Here is a 26,078-nt window from a genome sequence, read left to right on the forward strand (position 1 = left end):
ACACACATAAACTAATACTGTCAAACTGTGAAAAACTTTCAAAATGCTCTGAGCTAAGAGCTGGTTTTTAATGGTTTAGAAATCAGTTTGAGCCTACATAGGTTTAGCTTTTCAAAAATACCACCAAGGGAACAAAGCAAATTTAATTAAAAAAAAGTAAATTGGAAAGTTGTTTAAAATTGCATGCCCTGTCTGAATCATGAAAGTTTAATTTTGACTAGACTGTCCCTTTAAGTCAGCACTAATTGCCTGAAATGCAAGTCTGTCAAAAGATATGAGATAAGGAGGCAGTCTGCAGAAGCTTAGATTCAAGATAGAGATAAAAAGAATATTTCTATAACAGTGTTGGTTATGCAAAACTGGGGAATGGTAAATAAAGGGATTATCTATCTTTTTTTAAAAAAATACAATTTTTGGTATTTAATATCCCTTTAAGGAGGACTTTCAATAAGGTGAGAAAAAAAATCTCACATTATAGAAGATAAGTTTACAGCCAGCGGAGTGCTAAATGTTAGTTTTTAGTTTGTTTTCTAGAAGGAAACAGGCAAAGCCAAGGTATGTATTGAAGGCTCATTGCTGTTGAAAAATGTCAAGTTTAGTGTCTCTTTAATATTTTTTTCTAAACGTTTATTATCAAAAGTTTATTTTTAAATACAACAATTTTCTTTTATCTCTAGGGTAGCTGAATATTGACACCTCTATACTACTTAAAGGGACATGAAACGCAAATTTGTTCTTTCAGGATTTAGAAAGAACATACAATTTTACTTCTATTATCTAATTTGCTTTATTCTCTTGATATCCTTTCCTGAAAAGCCTATCTAGATAGGCTCAGTAGCTGCTGATTGGAGTCTACACAAAGATGCATCGTGTGATTGGCTCACCCATGTGCATTGCTATTTCTTCAACAAAGGATATCTAAAGAATGAAGCAACTTAGATCATAGAAGTAAATTGGAATGTTGTTTAAAATTGTATTATCTATCTGAATCATAAAAGAAAACAATTGGGTTTAATGTCCCTTTAAATCCATGCTTTTGTATTGCGATTATATATCATCTTGTTTAACAAGAGAGTTGTAGTTCCTATGTATCCCGTTATACATATCTTATAATTCAGGACAGAGGATGAATTTAAAAATATCTTGTTGATGGGGAATAAAAAGTTTAAGTATTTAAATACTTGGATATAAACAGCATTTCTTTTTTTTAATAATTGTTTTATAAATTGTATAAATTATTTGTTAAATACAAAACTAACAGATGTTATTTTATGTATTTTTCTTAGGAAACTACTTATGGAATTTTGGGCTTATTTTAAAATTAATGTTCTTGCTGCTCTGCTTATGTTTTCTTTCGTATTCTCAGGTATGTGCTCACTTCATCTTTCCAATGATTTTACATTTATTTTCCAAAAACAATTTTTTTTTAATGTTTCTGCTATTTCCCCTTCAATTTAAATTTTCATGTTTTCTTGCAATATATCAGGGTTCTTTTGAGAAGATATTTTCACTGTGGCCTATATCCAAGCTATTCGAGCTGAATGGAAATGTCTATGAGTGGTGGTTTCGGTGGAAGTTGGATCGTTACGTAAGTTATTTCTTTGTTCTGACATTTGCTGTTGTATAGTTGTACTTGCATGATGATCTGCCAGAGATTGTGTCATTTTAAAAAGTAAACTCATAGAGCAATGCAGAATTTAAAATATTGCAATTTATTTTAGTCCTAAGTAACAATGTCTGTTCCCAAACCTATAAGTTTATTTTATGAAACTCAGATGTGTCTTGCTGCATACAACTAGACTTGGTCAGTATGTAATTTAAAGGGACATTATAGTCATTTTAAAGCTGATACTTTTTCAAAAGTACACATCTTGGATAATACTTTATAAATATACATGCACTAAAGGTTATTTTTCCTGTTTAAGATATTTGGACAACAAATATTTATTGCTTCCACTGCCCATAAAATGAACCGCTTCAGGCTCCAATTACTCACTGTGTCTGACGACCGACATTTAGGTCCGAGCGTGCTCAATTAATCATTTATGCAGCTCCTCTGCCCCCTTGTAACAAGATCCGGCCGCAGTTTTAGAGCAATCTGTCACTCCAATGTTGTTCCAGCCCCTCTGAACACATGCACGTATAATCACACAGGCAATGGTTGCTATAGAAACCCTTGAAGCCTTGTTGGAGCTGATATAGCTCTGTATAAAAGGAGCTTAATGTATCCAAATAAATTAAAGTGATGTTGTAATGTAGCCGGTGTCTTTTTATTTAGCTGACTGTCCAAGTTCTTCCTATTATATATATATTTAGCAATCCCACGTAGGGCTCCACACTCTTTTAACCGCAGCTGCCCAGGGTGCATTTAATCAAAACACAGTCTAATCCAATAGAAAGCACTCACTGGGTCTTATAAATTAAAGCTGAATTTTTAGTAACATTTCGGAGGGTGTTAGCCCCATCCTCAGACCATACAAAATATAAACAAGACATACCTGAACCTTTATAACCCCACCACGGTGAACACTTCAGCCGCAAACCGGAACTAACATGGCATCATGACCGCTCCACTGCGCAGGTCCAGACGTAACATGGTTACCAGAAGCAAGATATCTAAAACATAAAGAAGTGGCAACTGTTTAGGCATCTTAACAGGACAAACTATATACATTGTAGTCAAGCTATCCCTATCATTAATATACAAAAGTTACTGGCATATATCTAAGCCTAACAACATCCACCTTTGCTGAGGGAAAAAAACTATCTAGCAAACTACAACATTAGTATACCTAAATAGAACTCTTGTCAGAAAATCTATGAAATACATATTGAGCTATACTGCTAATAATATTATACAGAGTACAACATAATATGTTATAAATCTAGCAGTCTGTATAGAGCTTTACATTTTATAAATAGTACAAATCACAGAAAGCAATGCCAGTCCAGGTGGGTATTCAACCCCCTGGGCACCAAAGTACCAAGGTTGAATATCCACCTGGACTCGCGCTTTAACAATAAATTGTCCCTATCTCCTCCTCTAGTAAGAGGAGGGATATGGTCAATAATCACGTACCTCAAATCTGAGTCTGCATGACCAAATATTGCAAAATGTCGGCCAACAGGTTGCTCCGACTCGCCTTTTTTTATGGCCATACGAATTGAGGTGCGGTGGTTGGCCAATACGAGTCCGGAGGTCGTCAATAGTTTTTCAGACATAGAATAACCTGCACGGACAATGTAATAGATAAACAATATAAGTCGTTGTGCAGGTTACTCTATGTCGGATCTCAAACTTTTTATTTGTAGAAGGATGGGTGAATAACTTTGTATTAAGTAGACCATTACAAGTGGGGCACCCAGCACACTTGTAACAACCAGGTTTAACTTGTTGGAGCCAAGTCGTAGTCCTGTAGCTCTGAACTGGATCTACTTTAACCAGCATTTCCCTGATTGATCTAGCCCTTTGGAAGCCAATTTTTGGAGGCTGCATCTTTTTGAAGGGCAAGTTCCCATCCGTTTCCATGATGTTCCATTCCTGTTTGATTACATTAGGCAAAGCTTTCTTATCCACTGTAAAACATGTTGTGAAAATCATTCTATCATCCTTATTCTGTTGTTTGAAGGAAGTCAGAGCCATATCCTGATCCATATCCTTGAAAGTATTATGTTTGAGGATATGTTTTTCATTATATCCTCCATCGCAATTATTACACATAGACATTTTTATATAGATAATGTAATATTAGTACCTTGTTTGTCTTTTTTTTATTTATTTCAAAATTAAGGATAATACAAATCATGTAACCAGATAGTGTGTACAATATCCTTAACAAATAGCATTCAAAAGATACCACGGTTACATTCCTAATAAAACTAATAATAAAACTGTTTGCAAAATGAGAAAAAAAACATTGTTGTACGAAGGATAATCATGAATAGCATCGGTTATACATACAGTATTTAGTAACAAGCATTGAAAAGTTAATATTTGACTCTCAATGAGATGGCATAATCAATAAAAGGGTCAACAGATTAAATATTTAGGCCATTTTTAAGTGTAGAGATTTACTGAGGATTTTCCCTAATACAAAGAAATAAGAGCAGCATTCAAAGTACACCTGATAAGGGAAGTCGTGACATCATGTTATGGAGAAATCTAGTTTATTTAATGAAAAATAAAAATATCTGTTTAAGGATAAGTACCTTATTTGCCTTAACAACCAGCACTTTTTAATATTTTTGTTTTTTTATTTATTTTTTTAGGCTGTTTTCCATGGAATGCTATTTGCTTTTATTTACTTGGCATTACAAAAACATCAAATGCTTTTTGAAGGGAAAGGAGAACCTCTTTTTTCGAACAAAGTTTCGAATGTGTTGATGTTTTTTTCTGTTGTTTCGTTTTTGGTAAGTATATAAGAACATTATGTATCCAATGAATACAATAAAAACTGTTAGATTGAAATGGACTTTAAATATCACTTCAGGCAGTCTTTGTATTTTGAAATAATAAAATAGAAAAAAAAATATTTGACCTTCTCCTGCACATATGCAGTCTCCTCTCTCCCTTGTGGCAAGAGGCAGCTAATACATTCTGACATGGACCCGTTGCTCAGTGTGCCTAGAGGGATATGGCTGCACCTCACTGACGAGGTCCACTGTAGGCAGAAACGTACGTCTGGGGTTTTGCCATTTCTCTCGTTCAGAGAGGGATTGCCTGGTATTTCGGGACTGGACTGCACTGTTTTAGTCAGGATCAGACTGATATGCTACAGGAAAGTTCTTCTCTGTGAAAGGCACATGTTGAGCAAAAAGAGGCTGCTACTAGGGTGGTAACTAGCCATAGAACAAGCTATTAGTTATAATTAGTTTTCAAATGTGTTAGACCCATCTTGTTTCCCAGAATTACAGAATTACTTTGCCTGTTATCCTCCATAAATGGTCCTCCTTTCTCAAACCATTAGGAATTCAAAGCCTTCGGATCTTAAGTACTTTGCCCTGTTCCTTATTGTATTTTATACCAACCATTTGATTTCTGTAATTAAGCAAGGTCAGTTTTATCCGATTTTGGACACAATTTGAACAGGTTTGTGCCGGTTATCCATTTCAAGTGGAAGGCCTCTTGAATTCATCCATTTTAAGTACTGAAACAAGGCAAACTTATGACCAAACTACAGTCAAAGAATGCTAATCTTTCTATTCTCAACCATTTTAGATTTTTTATTTTATTTTGTTCTCTTTTTATTTCCATTTACCAAGGTTCTTGAAGCTCCTCTTCTCGGGAGATTTCATTGATCCTTTATCAGTGTTCTCCACATACATTTTTAACAGATGGTTGCATTATGAAGTAGATTGGTACAATATTATAAAATTCTCTCTTATTTATAAATGTAACTTAAACTATCCAAAGAATATATTAATGCATAATTTAAAATACATGTATTTAATTAGAATTTGTTCAACAATCATTGAAACATTTAATAACTCATTTTAGTTTAAAATTGTCTTAAATTTTATGAAGGTGATCAGTAAAATTAGCCTTTGAGAGAACACTGCTTATCTTTTTGATATCCTAGTAGGCGTGTCATTAGCAGTAGAAACAGTCTTTCACATTGCTTTGGTGATGCAGTTTTTAGAGTGTTACAGCCGGTAGATTATACCAGTAGCAGAGATCTTCAGTCAGTTGGAATACATTCAATAATGAATGGTGTAGTATCTCACTAGGAGATACGAAGGCGCGCTGCTATAAATAATACAAAACATGCAAAATGCAAATAATGATAGGAACCCCAAAAAAACAATAAAAGGTCCCACAAATAGTTACTCCGTTCTTGCCGAGTATGTCTTACTCGGTTATCGACTCTAAGATGAAATAATGACAGTCCTATATCGGTCTGGTGGTCTTGTTCGTCCAAAAGTTCCTGTGTAGGCAGCTCCTCTTGTTCCCAGAGAGCAGGGATATCACTGTTTTAGAGAGAGAAATGGAGAGGGCGCCACATAGCGTGATATTGTTTTATAAAGGATGATACAACGATATCTGATATCTGAAGAAACGACCCTTGGCGGTTGAGAAACGCGTTATAATAAAGCTGATTTGAAATTCTTTTAAACTTTGGAAGTTGTACACTCTATTTTATGGTTTAAATCCAATTGAGCAACACACCATAGTTGCTGAACACAAAAACGCCTACAGCACAATTCCTTGGCCCCAGGAGAAAGCCCCGGGAGGAATCATATCTGACAGTGTACTAGCCACTGACTTAAGTGCTAGCAGGCGATTCAGTACTGGTCACAGCACAGTACCACAGTCTCCGGTAAGCGCATTACCATTTTGCTTGTTGTATCATCCTTTGTAAAACAATATCACGCTATGTGGCGCCCTCTCCATTTCTCTCTCTAAAACATTCAATAATGAACCCTTGGATATTCAGGCTGGATTGCTTTGGGGTATTTTTTTTTTGGGGGGGGGGGGGGCATGTAAGCTAAAAGATCAAGAGGGACCAGCTGAAGACCATCCTTCTTGGATCTGTTGTTTTTCTAGAATGAGACACTGAGTACATCCCCAGTTCTCCAGCCTTTTGCCTTATGGTCTGTTTCATTTGAAAGTACTTTTCACAGATTGCTAGATTCTAGAATATGTTGTTTTCCACTTGCTGCAAGCCTGTAATCTTGTAGCTGTATACAATATACCATTCTTATGGTATATGAGTTTGGGATGATGGTTCTACCATTTAATATGAGTACTCATTCTGCTAACCAGAGCATTCAGCTTTTTGTTTGCTAGGAATAATCAAATCCTCTGTTGAATCAGTCAGTCACTTGCTCTTCCTTTCATATGTCCATTATGTTTTAACATAAAAGTTCTTTTAGACCTCAGACATTTTTTGGGCGGGGCTGGGATTTTCTCTATTCACTTATGCTTTCACATTAGTTTCTTTGGCTCTGACCTCTAGTTCCTGAATATGGCCTCACAAAAGTATGAGAGAAATCAAGTTTTATATGTTTTTAATAATTGTGTTAATATGCATGTTATATGCATACTGTAACTAATTTATGCTATTTATATGCCTTATTGTATGCTGTGATTAAACATAATCTGCAGTTATAAATTATTTCTAATTAAACCAAATGTAGAAGTTTAGTAGTCAGTGGATTATTGATCATTTTAATATGTTGATCACATTTTTTTGCTGTTCTTCCCATAGACCTATTCAATCTGGGCCAGTAGCTGCAAAAATAAAACCGAATGCAATGAGATGCATCCCTCTGTCTCTGCCGTACAGGTATTTTTTATATCTATGTTATTTAATGTTAAGAATTTTGAAGAAATCTCCTTGGGTTGCCTTACAGGCCAGACTTTCATTTTCTGTATACAGGTACTTACATGTTCAGTTACTTCTTATTGCTAATGGCGAATAGAAAATAATATGTATAAATATGGTAAACCTAAAAGTATATTAAAATATTGATTAGCATTTTTAAAATTTTATTTTTGTTATGGAGCTTGAGTAAACTTTTGTTTCTGCAGTGTTTGTTCTCATTATTTAATCAATAAAAAGCTGTATTTGATATCTGAAGGGGCAAAAATACTTACCTTAAAGGGACAGTCTACTTGAATTTTTTTATTGTTTAAAAAGATAATTATTTAAACATTATGTAGGAAGAGTTCATTGTAAATTAATACCACTTAAACCAAAGCAGGACAAGGCTGCACCAAATACCAAAATATTTGCATTATTGAGAGATAAAAAAGACACAGGGTATGCCTTTACCTAAAAATCCTTTGTACCAATAAAATCATCAGCAGATGAAATATAGAACACACAGATGTACATTACATATAACCCACATGCTAGCATGTCCCAGAGCTGGCTAAATAACAGTCCTGAAAGACACCGGGCACTTAAGTGTTAAAACATGCTCCTGACAGACTGGAAAATAACACTGTCCCACAGGGTAGCCTAGGTTTCAATGCCGTTAGTCTCTGTGAGCCAATCTCGGCTCCTTTTTAGATCCGGATGCTTATAGCTGGGGATCGGATATACCTCTATTCATACTGCAAGATTTGACTCCTCACGGCTTACCTTCACTTTTCTAGTCCAATACCCAGTGCCTGTTTCCTGGCCACCTATATTCTCCAGACTTACGTTCTGTGTGCTGGTGCGGTTCTTCACTTGCCAGTCATATGCGTAGGGTGATCCGTAGGTTCCAATTCAGAGCTGCTTGATAGCAATAGCATCTAGCTCCACGCTCCAAACTTTCACACTCCAAACATTACGCATTTCACCCCTCCCCCTTCAGGGCTGAAATGGAGGCTTTGTCAGATGTACGTTGTTACTACTGCAATCAGTGTTTACATTTATTTTTTGTTACAAACTTAACACGCCCCTTATTTGTTTCTTAGGCTATTGCAGAATTTGTTTTACTTGCTTCATAATCTTATATTTATATATATACACTTTTGGATAACACCAATGCACACATATTTCTTTCATGTAATTAGCAAGAGTCCATAGAAACATAGATATTGACGGCAGATAAGAGCCATAGGCCCAGCAAGTCTGCCAGACCTTACCTAACAGTATAAACTTATCTAGTTTGTAGGATAGCCCTATGCTTGTCCCATGCATTTTTAAAGTCCCCCACAGTGTTTGTTGCTACTACCTCTTGAGGAAGTTTATTCCATAAATCAATCACTCTTTCTGTAAAGAAGTACTTCCTCAAATTAGCTAGTGACGTATGGGATATACATTCCTACCAGGATGGGCAAAGTTTCCCAAACCTCAAAATGCCTATAAATACACCCCTCACCACACCCACAAATCAGTTTTACAAACTTTGCCTCCTGTGGAGGTGGTGAAGTAAGTTTGTGCTAGATTCTACGTTGATATGCGCTCTGCAACAGGTTGGAGCCTGGTTTTCCTCTCAGCGTGCAGTGAATGTCAGAGGGATGTGAAGAGAGTATTTCCTATTTGAATTCAATGATCTCCTTCTACGGGGTCTATTTCATAGGTTCTCTGTTATCGGTCGTAGAGATTCATCTCTTACCTCCCTTTTCAGATCGACAATATACTCTTATATATACCATTACCTCTACTGATTCTCGTTTCAGTACTGGTTTGGCTTTCTACTACATGTAGATGAGTGTCCTGGGGTAAGTAAGTCTTATTTTCTGTGACACTCTAAGCTATGGTTGGGCACTTTTATATAAAGTTCTAAATATATGTGTTTAAACATTTATTTGCCTTGATTCAGGATGTTCAACGTTCCTTATTTCAGACAGTCAGTTTCATATTTGGGATAATGCATATGAATAAATCATTTTTTCTTACCTTAAAATTTGACTTTTTTCCTGTGGGCTGTTAGGCTCGCGGGGGCTGAAAATGCTTCATTTTTTTGCGTCATTCTTGGCGCGGACTTTCTTGGCGCAAAAATGTTCTTGTCATTTCCGGCGTCATACGTGTCGCTGGAAGTTGCGTCATTTTTTTGACGTTTTTTGCGCCAAAAAATGTCGGCGTTACCAGATGTGGCACCATTTTTGGCGCCAAAAGCATTTAGGCGCCAAATAATGTGGGCGGCTTTTTTTGGCGCTAAAAAATTCGAGCGTCATTGTTGTCTCCACAATATTTAAGTCTCATTATTTATTGCTTCTGGTTGCTAGAAGCTTGTTCATTGGCATTTTTTTCCCATTCCTGAAACTGTCATTTAAGGAATTTGATCTTTTTTGCTTTATATGTTGTTTTTTCTATTACATATTGCAAGATGTCTCAGATTGACCCTGAATCAGAAGCCACTTCTGGAAAAACGCTTAACTGAGTTTCAGTTCTACCAAAGCTAAGTTCATTTATTTTAAATGTTATAAATGTTTATCTTTAGCTATGGTTTGTAATAAGTTATTATGATATACTTTTACATGCAGAATCCATTAGTGTTTATGCTTTATATATTTCCATTCTTACATCTTATGTACAAGAAATATTTTGAAGATTTATAAGAAATATTTTTCTGATTCTATTTTAAAGGCTTTGTCTGACTTCGTGCCTTCTAATAAAATTTTTAGGTCTTTTTTTCACTTCTTTTTTAATTATTGAAGTTTCAAATGACCAACAACATACTGATTTATCCTTCTCTGATGATGTTTTTTTCTCTTTCAGAAATTTTCATAAGATATTGACACTAACAAATCTACTTTTTTATTATTTTTCTATTATTAAAGTACATTTGTTCTTTGTTGAAAAGGTTTTGATTATTTTGGATATTAAGGTAACTAGTTCTTTAAGACTAGCTGACACTATTTCTGCCTATTTATTTCTTCTGTGTTTTCAGAGGTTTTTCTTTCCAATTCCCCATTCTAGGGAATGGAATAGGCTGAGAATTTTCTTTTATTCCTTCTTCAAAGGTTTTAAACTATATTCTTTGCCAGCAGTTAAATTCAATTTGGAGGGTTCTCCAATTTATTGGGGCTATCTCTACTTCTACTAATTATGCTATTGTTTCTATAGCAAAATAGTATTTATTTTCCTTTAGATAGTTGTATCTTATTTATGGAAAATTATTTAGTTTCAGGTACTTTTCTTGGTCCTGTGATTTATTTGGATATTGCAATTGCTTCATTTTTTCTGTTTACTTTAAGATCAAGTATCAGATTATGATTTATTTTAGCATTGTTAAGGGACAACATTTACTAGACTAGGTGCTGTTGCATTTGTCTTGTTGTTTTGCATTTATTGATTATGCAAGTCCACTGTATTGACTGGTCCTTTAAACTGGACTATCATGCTAATAATTTCATTTGTGTCTTCATTTTATTGAATATTTTCGCAAATGAGGGTTAATCTATGTCTTTAGCTATTTTAGCTAGAAGAATTTTGTGATTTTTAAAAAAAAAAAAAAAAATCCATATTTCTTTTGTTCTAAGATAATCAATTATTTGTTTTATAATTGGATTCAATTCTTAACTGTTACTCTGGGCTTCAAGATTGAGTTCTAAGACTAAAACTTTAAGCTTATACTAGTTTGGTTGTTCTTATTAAGGAACGAATTCCTGAGTTCTTTCCCAAGTAACATGTTTTTAATTGGGGTTCGAAATCAGCTCCCTAATATTGCGATGTACATGCCGTATTCCAGCTTGGCTGGTAAGGGGCAGGTTAAGACTTCTTTGAAATTTATTTGGTTCTATTTTGTCCAAATTTCTTTGATTTTATTCCAGTAAGGCTAACACTTTCTTTAAGTGTGTTTCTGTCCTATATATTTTGGATACTGTTGAAGCATGGCTAGGCACCCATGGAGTTCAAGCGCTGCTCAGACCTGGAATCTTCTGGGGTATTTCTTCCAGTTCCTTTTTTAGGAACCGGGTTTGGAGTTTTATTCAAACTATTTTGCCTTTTTATGGTCATTGATAGCATTATTTGTTTTCCTTAGATACAATAAATGCATATTTTCATTTTTCTGTTTTCATTCAGATTATTTTCTGAGGATGCGGAATCTCATATGATTCACTTGCTCTTCGGGACATAGTTAGAGGATCTTTTTTTCAAAAGCTCTTGATTCCTCAAACAAGGGTCACCTTTTTTAGGTTTCCAGATAGTTTGTGTCACGGTCTTTGTCTCTATCAGACAAAGGATAATTCTATTGGGTTCCGTCTGTCGGTACCTTTAGTCTCTATTATTTCCTTCAGTTGCTATATATGCACAGAAGTTTTAGGTCTTATGGCCTCAGCATTGGATTCAATTCCCTTTGCTCATTTTCACTAGAAAGAACCTTTCCAGTCTTTTGAGTGTTGTTTCTTCTAGAACATGGTTGGAGGATCAATTTACCAAAAAGTTTGTTGATTCCTCAGACAAGGGTAACCTTTTTAGGTTTCCTGATAGATTCAGTGTCCTTGACTCTGTCTCTGACAGACAAGAGACGTCTGAAATTGGTTTCAGCTTGTCGAAACCTTCAGTCTCAATCTTTCCCTTCAGTAGCCTTATGCATGGAAATTCTAGGTCTTATGACTGCTGCATTGGACGCGGTCCCCTTTGCTCGTTTTCACAAGTGACTTCTTCAGCTCTGTATGCTGAACCAGTGGTGCAGGGATTATACAAAGATATCTCAATTAATATCTTTGAAACCGATTGTACGACACTCTCTGACGTGGTGGACAGACCACCATCGTTTAGTTCAGGGGGCTTCTTTTTGTTCTTCCAACCTGGACTGTGATTTCAACAGATGCAAGTCTGACAGGTTGGGGAGCTGTTTGGGGGTCTCTGACAGCACAAGGGGTTTGGGAATCTCAGGAGGTGAGATTACCAATCAATATTTTGGAACTCCGTGCAATTTTCAGAGCTCTTCAGTCATGGCCTCTTCTAAAGAGAGAGTCGTTCATTTGTTTTCAGACGGACAATGTCACAACTGTGGCATATGTCAATCATCAAGGAGGGACTCACAGTCCTCTGGCTATGAAAGTAGTATCTCGAATTCTGGTATGGGCGGAATCCAGCTCCTGTCTAATTTCTCCGGTTCATATCCCAGGTATAGACAATTGGGAAGCGGATTATCTCAGTCGCCAAACGTTGCATCCGGGCGAATGGTCTCTTCACCCAGAGGTATTTCTTCAGATTGTTCAAATGTGGGGACTTCCAGAAATAGATCTGATGGCTTCTCGTCTAAACAAGAAGCTTCCCAGGTATCTGTTCAGATCCAGGGATCCTCAGGCGGAGGCAGTGGATGCATTGTCACTTCCTTGGAAGTATCATCCTGCCTATATCTTTCTGCCTCTAGTTCTTCTTCCAAGAGTAATTTCCAAGATTCTAAAGGAGTGCTCGTTTGTCCTGCTGGTGGCTCCAGCATGGCCTCACAGGTTTTGGTATGCGGTTCTTGTCCGGATGGCCACTTGCCAACCGTGGACTCTTCCGTTAAGTCCAGACCTTCTATCACTTTTTCCTTTTTTTCCATCAGGATCTCAAATCCTTAAATTTGAAGGTATGGAGATTGAACGCTTGATTCTCAGTCATAGAGGTTTCTCTGACTTTCTGATTAATACTATGTTACAGGCTCGTAAATCTGTATCTAGGAAGATATATTATCGAGTCTGGAAGATTTACATTTCTTGGTGTTTTTCTCATCATTTTTCTTGGCATTCTTTTAGAATTCCTAGAATTTTTACAGTTTCCTCAGGATGGTTTGGATAAAGGTTTGTCTGCAAGTTCCTTGAAAGGACAAATCTCTGCTCTTTCTGTTCTTTTTCACAGAAAGATTGCTAGTCTTCCTGATATTCATTGTTTTGTACAAGCTTTGGTTCGTATAAAACCTGTTATTAAGTCAATTTCTCCTCCTTGAAGTTTGAATTTGGTTCTGGGGGCTCTTAAAGCTCCTCCGTTTGAACCTATGCATTCGCTGGACATTAAATTACTTTCTTGGAAAGTTTTGTTTCTTTTGGCCATCTCTTCTGCCAGAAGAGTTTCTGATTTATCTGCTCTTTCTTGTGAGTCTCCTTTTCTGATTTTTCATCAGGATAAGGCGGTGTTGCGAACTTCTTTTAATTTTTACCTAAGGTTGTGAATTCTAACAACATTAGTAGAGAAATTGTGGTTCCTTCATTTTGTCCTAATCCTAAGCATTCTAAGGGAAGATCGTTGCATTCTTTGGATGTAGTTAGAGCTTTGAAATATTATGTTGAAGCTACTAAAAATTTCCAAAAGACTTCTAGTCTATTTGTTATCTTTTCCGGTTCTAGGAAAGGTCAGAAGGCCTCTGCCATTTCTTTGGCGTCTTGGTTAAAGTCTTTGATTCATCATGCTTATGTCGAGTCGGGTAAAACTCCGCCTCAAAGGATTACAGCTCATTCTACTAGGTCAGTTTCTACTTCCTGGGCGTTTAGGAATGAAGCTTCGGTTGATCAGATTTGCAAAGCAGCAACTTGGTCTTTGCATACTTTTACTAAATTCTACCATTTTTGATGTGTTTTCTTCTTCTGAAGCAGTTTTTGGTAGAAAAGTACTTCAGGCAGCTGTTTCAGTTTGATTCTTCTGCTTATAATTTCAGTTTTTTTCATTATAAGATTTAAACTTTATTTTGGGTGTGGATTATTTTCAGCGGAATTGGCTGTCTTTATTTTATCCCTCCCTCTCTAGTGACTCTTGCGTGGAAGATCCACATCTTGGGTATTCATTATCCCATACGTCACTAGCTCATTACATGAAAGAAAACATAATTTATGTAAGAACTTACCTGATAAATTAATTTCTTTCATATTAGCAGGAGTCCATGAGGCCCACCCTTTTTTGTGGTGGTTATGATTTTTTTGTATAAAGCACAATTATTCCAATTCCTTATTTTTTATGCTTTCGCACTTTTGTCTTATCACCCCACTTCTTGGCTATGCGTTAAACTGATTTGTGGGTGTGGTGAGGGGTGTACTTATAGGCATTTTGAGGTTTGGGAAACTTTGCCCCTCCTGGTAGGAATGTATATCCCATACGTCACTAGCTCATGGACTCTTGCTAATATGAAAGAAATGAATTTATCAGATAAGTTCTTACATAAATTATGTTTTTGTTTCATACAGCATTGTTTTTGCAATGTAATTGTATGTTAACAAAGCAAACTTAAGGAATACAGTATACCACCAATCCCTCATCAGTTGTTGAAAAACAGATTAATTTGTTTTAAATCCTTGTTAGATATTAATTAACATAGCAAGAGAATGAAGAAAAATAAATAATATAAGATAAGTCGACCTTCAATGGCCTAGAAATCAATTTGAGCCTACCTAGGTTTAGCTTTCATCAACGAATACCAAGAGAACAAAGCTATTTTGAGGATAAAAGTAAATTGGAAAGTTGTTTAAACTTGCATTCCCTATCTGAATCATGAAAGTTTAATTTTGACTTGATAGTCCCTTTATGAAAAAAGACTATTACTCAAAACTAGGCTATTTTGTCTGTCTCTAGTTTTTGATATATTAGAATTTGAGAATGCTTCACATATCCTCTGACGTAGAAGAGATTTCACATGGCACTCCAGTTGTGAAAAAACGTATCGTATTTGGTGTATCCTTGTTTTCGCATTATTCAGGCTGTGAAAAATAATCTCCAAATTAAGAGAAAGTCCAACAAATACTGATTGGTACGAGACCTCAGCAAAGTTTTGGATGACTAGGAAACTGAGACTAATTTAAAGAAAAACTTTTTATTTAACAGTAAAATGAATCACTAAATTCACAGAATGTTGGTCAGCCCACCTAGAAAGTTACCCCATGGCTGACACAATCATATTATCTGGGCATGGCTAGAAGTATAGTGGAAGAGGAGATGTCAGTTTCTATAAGTGACAAGAAATAGTAATGTTACAAAAATAAGGCTATTTGCTTATTTTCCCAGTTAAATTCTATATCCCTTTCTAATGTCTGGGCTAACCACAGTTTTTGTTATAAAAAAAAATCCTAAATGTTTAAAATTGTTGCTTAGGTTTTTCGGTTATTCGGTTAAGATTCTTTCTTTTGTTATTCTGAAATCCTATAAGAATGAGGACATTGTCAAAACAACAACTACATCTGAAAAAAAATTAAACTAGGACTTTATGTATTGCATCACCTTGAGGATTGATATTTGATCGATGTACGCCTCTCTTGTTTTGCAATGTCCTGTATGTCTCTAAACCTGTATTAATGACTATTAACAATAAAAATAATATACTGAAAAAAAACCATCCTGCCTCGCCCAATAAAAACACATCCTTCTATAGAAAACACTGAAGGCACACTACCCTCCAGATGTGTGTCCTTCTTATGCATTTCTCAATTACTGGCACGTGTCTGCAGCTAGACCAGATCTGATGGGAAAACACTGAAGGCACACTACCCTCCAGATGTGTGTCCTTCTTATGCATTTCTCAATTACTGGCACGTGTCTGCAGCTAGACCAGATCTGATGGGAAAACACTGAAGGCACACTACCCTCCAGATGTGTGTCCTTCTTATGCATTTCTCAATTACTGGCACGTGTCTGCAGCTAGACCAGATCTGATGGGAAAACACTGAAGGCACACTACCCTCCAGATGTGTGTCCTCCTTATGCATTTCTCAATTACTGGCACATGTGTCTGCAGCTAGACCAGATCTGATGGGAAAACACTGAAGGCACACTACCCTCCAGATGTGTGTCCTTCTTATGCATTTCTCAATTACTGGCACATGTCTGCAGCTAGACCAGATCTGATGGGAAAACACTGAAGGCACACTACCCTCCAGATGTGTGTCCTTCTTATGCATTTCTCAATTACTGGCACGTGTCTGCAGCTAGACCAGATCTGATGGGAAAACACTGAAGGCACACTACCCTCCGGATGTGTGTCCTTATGCATTTCTCAATTACTGGCACGTGTGTCTGCAGCTAGACCAGATCTGATGGGAAAACACTGAAGGCACACTACCCTCCAGATGTGTGTCCTTCTTATGCATTTCTCAATTACTGGCACGTGTCTGCAGCTAGACCAGATCTGATGGGAAAACACTGAAGGCACACTACCCTCCAGATGTGTGTCCTTCTTATGCATTTCTCAATTACTGGCACGTGTCTGCAGCTAGACCAGATCTGATGGGAAAACACTGAAGGCACACTACCCTCCAGATGTGTGTCCTTCTTATGCATTTCTCAATTACTGGCACGTGTCTGCAGCTAGACCAGATCTGATGGGAAAACACTGAAGGCACACTACCCTCCAGATGTGTGTCCTTCTTATGCATTTCTCAATTACTGGCACGTGTCTGCAGCTAGACCAGATCTGATGGGAAAACACTGAAGGCACACTACCCTCCAGATGTGTGTCCTTCTTATGCATTTCTCAATTACTGGCACGTGTGTCTGCAGCTAGACCAGATCTGATGGGAAAACACTGAAGGCACACTACCCTCCAGATGTGTGTCCTTCTTATGCATTTCTCAATTACTGGCACGTGTCTGCAGCTAGACCAGATCTGATGGGAAAACACTGAAGGCACACTACCCTCCAGATGTGTGTCCTTCTTGTGCATTTCTCAATTACTGGCACGTGTCTGCAGCTAGACCAGATCTGATGGGAAAACACTGAAGGCACACTACCCTCCAGATGTGTGTCCTTCTTATGCATTTCTCAATTACTGGCACATGTGTCTGCAGCTAGACGAGATCTGATGGGAAAACACTGAAGGCACACTACCCTCCAGATGTGTGTCCTTCCTTGTGCATTTCTCAATTACTGGCACGTGTGTCTGCAGCTAGACCAGATCTGATGGGAAAACACTGAAGGCACACTACCCTCCAGATGTGCGTCCTTCTTATGCATTTCTCAATTACTGGCACGTGTGTCTGCAGCTAGACCAGATCTGATGGGAAAACACTGAAGGCACACTACCCTCCAGATGTGTGTCCTTCCTTGTGCATTTCTCAATTACTGGCACGTGTGTCTGCAGCTAGACCAGATCTGATGGGAAAACACTGAAGGCACACTACCCTCCAGATGTGTGTCCTTCTTATGCATTTCTCAATTACTGGCACGTGTGTCTGCAGCTAGACCAGATCTGATGGGAAAACACTGAAGGCACACTACCCTCCAGATGTGTGTCCTTCTTATGCATTTCTCAATTACTGGCACGTGTGTCTGCAGCTAGACCAGATCTGATGGGACAGTGGAAAGTGCTGGTGGCCATTTAAAAAGGACAGAATTATATTAGATTTTTTTTTTTACCTAAAACTTTATTCTGTTTACTTAAATAGTGAATGCTATGTTCCCTTTTAAAAAAAAATAAACATACAGAGTTGAGAAAAAGACCTTAAAGGGGCATTAAACCCACAAATTTGCATGTGATTTTAAACAACTTTCCAATTTACTTCTGTTATCAAATTTGCTTCATTCTCTTAGTTTTTTTGTTGAAGGAGCAGCAATGCGCTACTGGGAGCTAGTTAAACACGTCTGGTGAGGCAATGACAATAGGGATAGATGTACAGCCACCAATCAGCAGCTATCTCACAGTAGTGCATTGCTCCTCCTGAGCCTACCTAGGTATCAATTTCAACAAAACATTTCAACAGAACAAAACAGATTAGATAAAGTATGTATATTTTTACCAACATAAAAATGTGTTTTACTGTAGCTAAATGGCTCAGGTGAGCCAATGACAAAAGACATGTCAGAAGCTAGCTCCCAGTAGTGCATTGCTGCTCCTGAGAATATCTAGGCATGCTTTTAAACAAAAGATACAGAGAGAGCAAGCAAATTAGATAATATAAGTAAATTGGAAAGTTGTTTTAAATGACATGCTTTATCTAAACCATTTAAATGTATCCCATCCTTCCTCTGCAAATCTATGTACACATAATTAACCCCTTACCTCTTAAGTGATAAGTTTCACGGAGTTCAGTAAATAGAATCTTGTTTTGAGTGGAAGTAGGGCAAGTGTTAGGCTGGACAGGCAAGCAGTCAAAATAAAAGTGAAATCTATGTTATTGTTTTTGTTAAATAAAACTATTTAAATTGTTATTAAAGGGACATTAAACTGATGGATACACAACAATAGTAGTGTCTCTACTCACCATGCTATGGTTTTTCCTTCTGTACCTGCAGCTCTCTTTTAATCCTTCAAAACCGGCAGTTTGTGAAGCTGTTCATCTTCACACTGGGTGCCGCTATCTTGAAATGTATTTGTTCCTGTACCCTGTGTCAGAAGTGGTTCACATTCATATGCATTTCAGTGTAGCGTGCACAATGCAGAGTTGAAACTGTACATTATTGTATTACTCTGTATTGGTCATATGTTCTTTTTTATACTTATTATGTAAAAATCTGCAAACGTAACTCTTCTGCTCTCTTTTGAACAAACTAATCCACAGTGTAAGGTGCATCTGTCAAAAAGGGATATATAATTGTATTGAGAGAAAATGTCACTTTTACCATAAAACTAGTTCTGTTGTAAATGTTACATTTCTAAAAGATATTTGTTTCCCTTCTCCAGATATTGGCTTTTATCCTTATAAGGAACATTCCTGGCTATGCACGCTCTGTATATAGTTCATTCTTTGCCTGGTTTGGCAGAATTTCTTTGGAAGTAAGTATATCGTATCCAACTAAAAGAATATTATTACAACTTTAGGGAAAGTTTAGTTTGCTAAATGCTGTAACCTAGAATATTGAGAACCATGGCTCCTATTTTTTCCTGCTAGAGACAAAAATTAAATGTATGTCTGATTTTTTTTCTCTTTGTTTTGTTGCTTTTTGTTTTATATTGTTTGGCCTCAGTGTTTTGTAAATCTAATAATGTTTTACTGATCTTGCTTATGTTTTAATAGACAGAAGGCAATGAATATATAGGACCCATTTATAATTTAGCCTATACACTTTTATGTCTATATTAGATTTCAAGATGAAAACAAAATCAGAATTGTGTTTTCTGTTTTAAACCACTATTATTTGTCAAGATTTATCTACTTAAAGGGATATGAAACTCATATATATTTTTTTTCTTGATTCAATTTTAAATAACTTTCTAATTTACTTCTATTATCTAATTTGCTTAATTCTCTTGATATACATTGCTGAAAAGCAATTCTAGATAGGCTCAGTAGCTGCTGATTGGTTGCGGCACATAGATGCCTTGTGTGATTGGCTCAACCATATGCATCGCTATTTCTTAAACAAAGTATATCTAAAGAATGAAGCAAATTAGAAAAAATAAGTAAATTGGAATGTTGTTTAAAATTGTATTCTCTACTTGAATCATGAAAGAAATGTTTTGAGTTTAGTGTCCCTTTAAACAGTGGGATAAATTGAGGAAAATTAAAACTAAATAAAGGTATTGCAGAACATTGAAAAACAGTGAGCTTGGACAAAACCACAGGCACTGTCTTACCACCCAAATTGACTTGCTGGACCACTGAATTATTTAACACAGTGGTCTCAAAGTACCAGCCCTGGCTCAATATATATTCAAATGGCCCTCCCTTGATTATTAGTTAAATCATTCATTTTTGCCTGTCATTTTTTTTAAGGGTTCTAAGAAGTGTAATTAGTTGAACAGGCACTCACAAGATAAAAATAAAGACAAGCATGCATTGTCCAGTGTAGACTTCTACCATGCACTGCTTGCATAAATGCCACTTTTTACAGTGTTATACAATTTTAGAATAATTACTACCCTTGGAAAGATAGCTATAGACAACTGTGTATGTCTAGTGTGGGCCACATTTCCAAATCATGCACTACTACTTGGGTACATTTTACTTCCAGTTTCTAGTATATCCAGTTCCAGAGCACTCACTCTGTTTAAGGGGCCCCCATGAGAGAAGGGCACTTGGCCAGTGGCCCCCAGATACACTGAGCTTGAGATTTAAAGTGTGCATTTTATTTTTATTTCTTTTTTTTATCTTATTTTTAATAATGCAGTTTACTCTGATGACCACAACAACCTCACTTAAACATTTTAGTTGTTTTAAGTTTGGCAATGATTCCAAGAGTTCAGTATTCATTTTATTTCCTAATATAGAGTCAACTATAGTAACAGTCTTCTTTTCTTTCATAGTTGTTTATATGCCAATATCATATATGGCTGGCAGCGGACACAAAGGGAATATTGGTGCTTATCCCTGGAAACCCTATGCTCAATATAATTGTAAGCACTTTTATATTTGTGTGTGTGGCACATGAAATATCCCACATAACCAATGATCTTGCACAGATTGCAGTTCCAAAGGAAAACGCTGCCCTTCTGAAGAGGTTGCTGTGCATAGCTGGATTTCTTTTTGTACTATTGCTTTTATCAGCAGTCCAACATTAAGATGGGACAAATGCTTGATGGAACAGTCTTTACTTAAAATGATCGATGTTGCTGAGCAACAGCTTAAACATCAAACAAAGACTTTTACTGGTGTATATTCTATATACAAAAACAAATTATATCTGTTACTTTCATTGGACAACACTGTAAAGAAGAACAGTTCCTACAAGAGGAAATACATATGAAGTTTTGGAATACCTCAGACTTTCCAGTGTCATAAGGCTATTACTTTGTAGAAGGAGCTTGCAACGCTTTACTGACCACCCAAGCTGTGAAGAGGTTACATTCATGGAATTTAGCTTTGCTTAAAAGTGCTGAATTTTTATCAGCGCTGAAGAGATTGGAATTGATCATTTTAAACTTACTGCAAATGATTTACTCATACGATGTGCAATTGCTTTTTTTTTCTATACTTCTTGGTGATGTGAGAGATGTTGATTTATTTTGTTTCCCTAGGCATTGGTTTTTATGTTTTTAGAGGTTGATTGAATGTTTACTTATTTGATGCTTGAATGCTTTGTGTGTATGTTTGACTCTACTGTTATTTAATTGTTTGTACAGATAAATTATTGTTATATATGACACAGTTAGTTCATATACTTCCATTATGTTGTTTTACAGGATGATAAACCTAATGTTATTCATTGTTGCCCATTACTGGCAACTTGTTGTTTTGTTTTTCGCTTAATTCATCCAACTTTTTCTTTACAACCCTCTTATATCAGAATAAATGGTTGGTACGTTCTTGCCAGTGCTACGACAATGTATTTTATAGAATTAGACTAGCAAAATAGAAAACCACTGATGTGTGCATTTCCACTTCGTACAGCTAAATAATATGTAAATGCTCACAATCAAATTGCTTTGATTTGAGTGCTCACCAAATTTTAAGCAAATTTAGTTAAAAAAATGAATATTCTTTTGTTGGGTGATCATAATTCTCTTGCTAAAAATGTATTTCATTGCATTGTGATAAAATATATGCCCAGAAATACTTATTAAAGGGACCTTAAGATTTTAATACATAATGTTTAGTTATGTGTAGTAAAACAACTTTGCAGTTTACTATAATTATTTATTTTGCACCTTTTCATGCAATTAAGCTCTGACCCAACTGGCATCTGAAGGCTAACAATGTTACATATATTTCCCTAATTGGTTTTAACTCCTAACAACGTACAATGCACTTTGTGCTAACTTTATAACCATGCCTGCAGTGGGTTGATTGGAATTTGGCTATTGAAAAACAATTGCTGCAAACATAATGTTAGTTTATTTTAAAACGGTTTTTACGTGGCTGATTTGTTATTCTATAGCAGCACACTAGAAATGTGATGTAATTAAACAGTGTTTACTGTCTCCTTACCATTGCTTACTTTCAGGTTAATGCTACTAAACTCTGTAATCATTATAGGCATCATTTTTAGTTTCCTTTTACTTTACCATTCAGTCATAAGAAACTTATACATGGAATGGAAATAGGCAGCTATAATTAGTTTACATGTTTAAATGTACAAAACACGAAACCACAGTATTTCATTTGTCCAAATATGTGTATGCCTAATCCGTCAGGATCAGGGACTTGCTACGTATATAAATTCTTTATTTGTAATTCTCCAACAGATGAATACATCCATCTGTCCTGTTGATCATCTCATGTAGCTGTGGTTTATTTAACGCTTATATGTATTGCTATATGATAAAAATAATATACATATACACAGACACATATTTGCACCCTAAGACACATTATACACAGAACGCTGCACAAGTGTAATCTGCAACACAAGCCCTAACACTCACTGGACTGGATAATAGCAAAATCTCTTGATATTTAAATGAACATTTACAGATGAAGTAAAATAGCAATGCAGTGATAACACTAACAGTGGTCGCATGGCTCTGATATGGAACTAGCGCTGCTGATTGGATCAGAGGCGTGTTCTGCCCAGGAACAGCAGTGCACCACAAGTCCTAAATGGTATTTCTACTGTGTTTAACCCCTTTGCAGGGATTAAACACACAGTATAATATGATCAATAGTCTTAAAATAACATGCTGTAATGGATTATAGCATGTGTTTTTTTTTTACTATATTGGCCCTTTAAACACCTTTTGCTTTTGTGTACATATTGTGCTTTGTCCCACAATCCCTAGAGAGGCCAAAAAGCAAGATCTATAACCTATGTTCTCAAAATGCTGTGAAATGCATAAACCCACTATTTGATTTGCAACATTTGCTGGCTACAGAATTTGCTTTTCTCCTGTTAAGTGTGGTCAGTCCACGGGTCATCATTACTTCTGGGATATTATCTCCTCCCCTACAGGAAGTGCAAGAGGATTCACCCAGCAGAGCTGCTATATAGCTCCTCCCCCCTACGTCACCTCCAGTCATTCTCTTGCACCCAACGAATAGATAGGATGTGTGAGAGGACTGTGGTGATTTTAATTAGTTTATTACCTTCAATCAAAAGTTTGTTATTTTATAATAGCACCGTAGTGTGTTATTCATTCTCTGGTAGAATTTGAAGAAGAATCTACCTGAGTTTTTTCTATGATTTTAGCCGGAGTAGTTAAGATCATATTGCTGTTTCTCGGCCATCTGAGGAGAGGTAAACTTCAGATCAGGGGACAGTGGGCAGATTAATCTGCAAAGAGGTATGTAGCAGTTTATTATTTTCTGACATGGAATTGATGAGAAAATCCTGCCATACCGTTATAATGTAAACTCAGCCTTAAATGCAGTAGATGTAGCTGGTATCAGGCTGTCATGTATGTATATTTTACACTTCAGTATTCTGGGGAATGGTACTTCACTGGATTTATACTGTATGCATAGTCTTAACCTAATTTGCAGGGACTTGCAATAGGTTTTAAATAACAATTAATTTATTGAGGTTAAACGTTTTTTTGCTGGCATGTAAAATCGTTTATTTCTTTCATGTAATTAACAAGAGTCCATGAGCTAGTGACGTATGGGATATACATTCCTACCAGGAGGGGCAAAGTTTGCCAAACCTTAAAATGCCTATAAATACACCCCTCACCACACCCACAAATCAGTTTTACAAACTTTGCCTCCAAGGGAGGTGGTGAAGTAAGTTTGTGCTAGATTCTACGTTGATATGCGCTCCGCAGCAAGTTGGAGCCCGGTTTTCCTCTCAGCGTGCAGTGAATGTCAGAGGGATGTGAAGAGAGTATTGCCTATTGAATGCAGTGATCTCCTTCTACGGGGTCTATTTCATAAGGTTCTCTGTTATCGGTCGTAGAGATTCATCTCTTACCTCCCTTTTCAGATCGACGATATACTCTTATATTTACCATTACCTCTACTGATTCTCGTTTCAGTACTGGTTTGGCTTTCTACAAAACATGTAGATGAGTGTCCTGGGGTAAGTAAGTCTTATTTTCTGTGACACTCTAAGCTATGGTTGGGCACTTTATTTATAAAGTTCTAAATATATGTATTCAAACATTTATTTGCCTTGACTCAGAATGTTCAACTTTCCTTATTTTCAGACAGTCAGTTTCATATTTGGGATTATGCATTGAATTATCATATTTTTCTTACCTCAAAAATTTGACTTTTTTCCCTGTGGGCTGTTAGGCTCGCGGGGGCTGAAAATGCTTCATTTTATTGCGTCATTCTTGGCGCGGACTTTTTTGGCGCAAAAATTCTTTTCCGTTTCCGGCGTCATACGTGTCGCCGGAAGTTGCGTCATTTTTTGACGTTATTTTGCGCCAAAAATGTCGGCGTTCCGGATGTGGCGTCATTTTTGGCGCCAAAAGCATTTAGGCGCCAAATAATGTGGGCGTCTTATTTGGCGCTAAAAAATATGGGCGTCGCTTTTGTCTCCACATTATTTCAGTCTCATTTTTCATTTGCTTCTGGTTGCTAGAAGCTTGATATTTGGCATTCTTTCCCATTCCTGAAACTGTCTTATAAGGAATTTGATCTATTTTGCTTTATATGTTGTTTTTTCTCTTACATATTGCAAGATGTCTCACGTTGCATCTGAGCCAGAAGATACTACAGGAAAATCACTGCCTGCTGGATCTACCAAAGCTAAGTGTATCTGCTGTAAACTTTTGGTAGCTATTCCTCCAGCTGTTGTTTGTAATAATTGTCATGACAAACTTGTTAAAGCAGATAATATTTCCTTTAGTAATGTACCATTGCCTGTTGCAGTTCCCTCAACATCTAAGGTGCAGAATGTTCCTGATAACATAAGAGATTTTGTTTCTGAATCCATAAAGAAGGCTTTGTCTGTTATTTCTCCTTCTAGTAAACGTAAAAAGTCTTTTAAATCTTCTCTCTCTACAGATGAATTTTTAAATGAACACCATCATTCTGATTCTTTGGACTCTTCTGGTTCAGAGGATTCTATCTCAGAGATTGATGCTGATAAATCTTCATATTTATTTAAGATGGAATTTATTCGCTCTTTACTTAAAGAAGTACTAATTGCTTTAGAAATAGAGGATTCTAGTCCTCTTGATACTAATTCTATACGTTTGGATAAGGTTTTTAAAGCTCCTGCGGTTATTCCAGAAGTTTTTCCTGTTCCTAATGCTATTTCTGCAGTAATTTCCAAAGAATGGGATAAATTGGGTAATTCATTTACTCCTTCTAAACGTTTTAAGCAATTATATCCTGTTCCGCCTGACAGGTTAGAATTTTGGGACAAAATCCCTAAAGTTGATGGGGCTATTTCTACCCTTGCTAAACGTACTACCATTCCTACGTCAGATGGTACCTCGTTTAAGGATCCTTTAGATAGAAAAATTGAATCTTTTCTAAGAAAAGCTTATCTGTGTTCAGGTAATCTTCTTAGACCTGCTATATCATTGGCTGATGTTGCTGCAGCTTCAACTTTTTGGTTGGAAACTCTAGCGCAACAAGTAACAAATCGTGATTCTCATGATATTATTATTCTTCTCCAGCATGCTAATAATTTTATCTGTGATGCCATTTTTGATATTATTAGAGTTGATGTTAGGTTTATGTCTCTGGCTATCTTAGCCAGAAGAGCTTTATGGCTTAAGACTTGGAATGCTGATATGGCTTCTAAATCAACTCTACTTTCCATTTCTTTCCAGGGAAACAAATTATTTGGTTCTCAGTTGGATTCTATTATTTCAACTGTTACTGGTGGGAAAGGAACTTTTTTACCACAGGATAAAAAATCTAAAGGTAAAAACAGGGCTAACAATCGTTTTCGTTCCTTTCGTTTCAACAAAGAACAAAAGCCTGATCCTTCGTCCTCAGGAGCAGTTTCAGTTTGGAA

General features: G+C 36.4%; 1 protein-coding gene across 2 annotated transcripts in view; it reads left to right on the forward strand.

Moving 5' to 3' along the window:
- Positions 1-21,534, forward strand: part of CASD1 (CAS1 domain containing 1) — a 248,486-nt gene extending 226,952 nt beyond the window's left edge. For both annotated transcript variants that reach the window (XM_053714060.1, XM_053714061.1), the window contains exons 14-19: positions 1,287-1,366; positions 1,487-1,588; positions 4,270-4,410; positions 7,209-7,286; positions 18,973-19,065; positions 20,536-21,534. In XM_053714060.1, coding sequence (XP_053570035.1) covers positions 1,287-1,366; positions 1,487-1,588; positions 4,270-4,410; positions 7,209-7,286; positions 18,973-19,065; positions 20,536-20,790 — 749 coding nt within the window. In that variant the 3' untranslated portion in view covers positions 20,791-21,534. The remainder of the gene's footprint in view (positions 1-1,286; positions 1,367-1,486; positions 1,589-4,269; positions 4,411-7,208; positions 7,287-18,972; positions 19,066-20,535) is intronic.
- Positions 21,535-26,078: the final 4,544 nt, after the last annotated feature.

This window comes from Bombina bombina, chromosome 5 (assembly GCF_027579735.1).
Source record: "Bombina bombina isolate aBomBom1 chromosome 5, aBomBom1.pri, whole genome shotgun sequence".
Taxonomy (NCBI): Eukaryota; Metazoa; Chordata; class Amphibia; order Anura; family Bombinatoridae; genus Bombina; species Bombina bombina.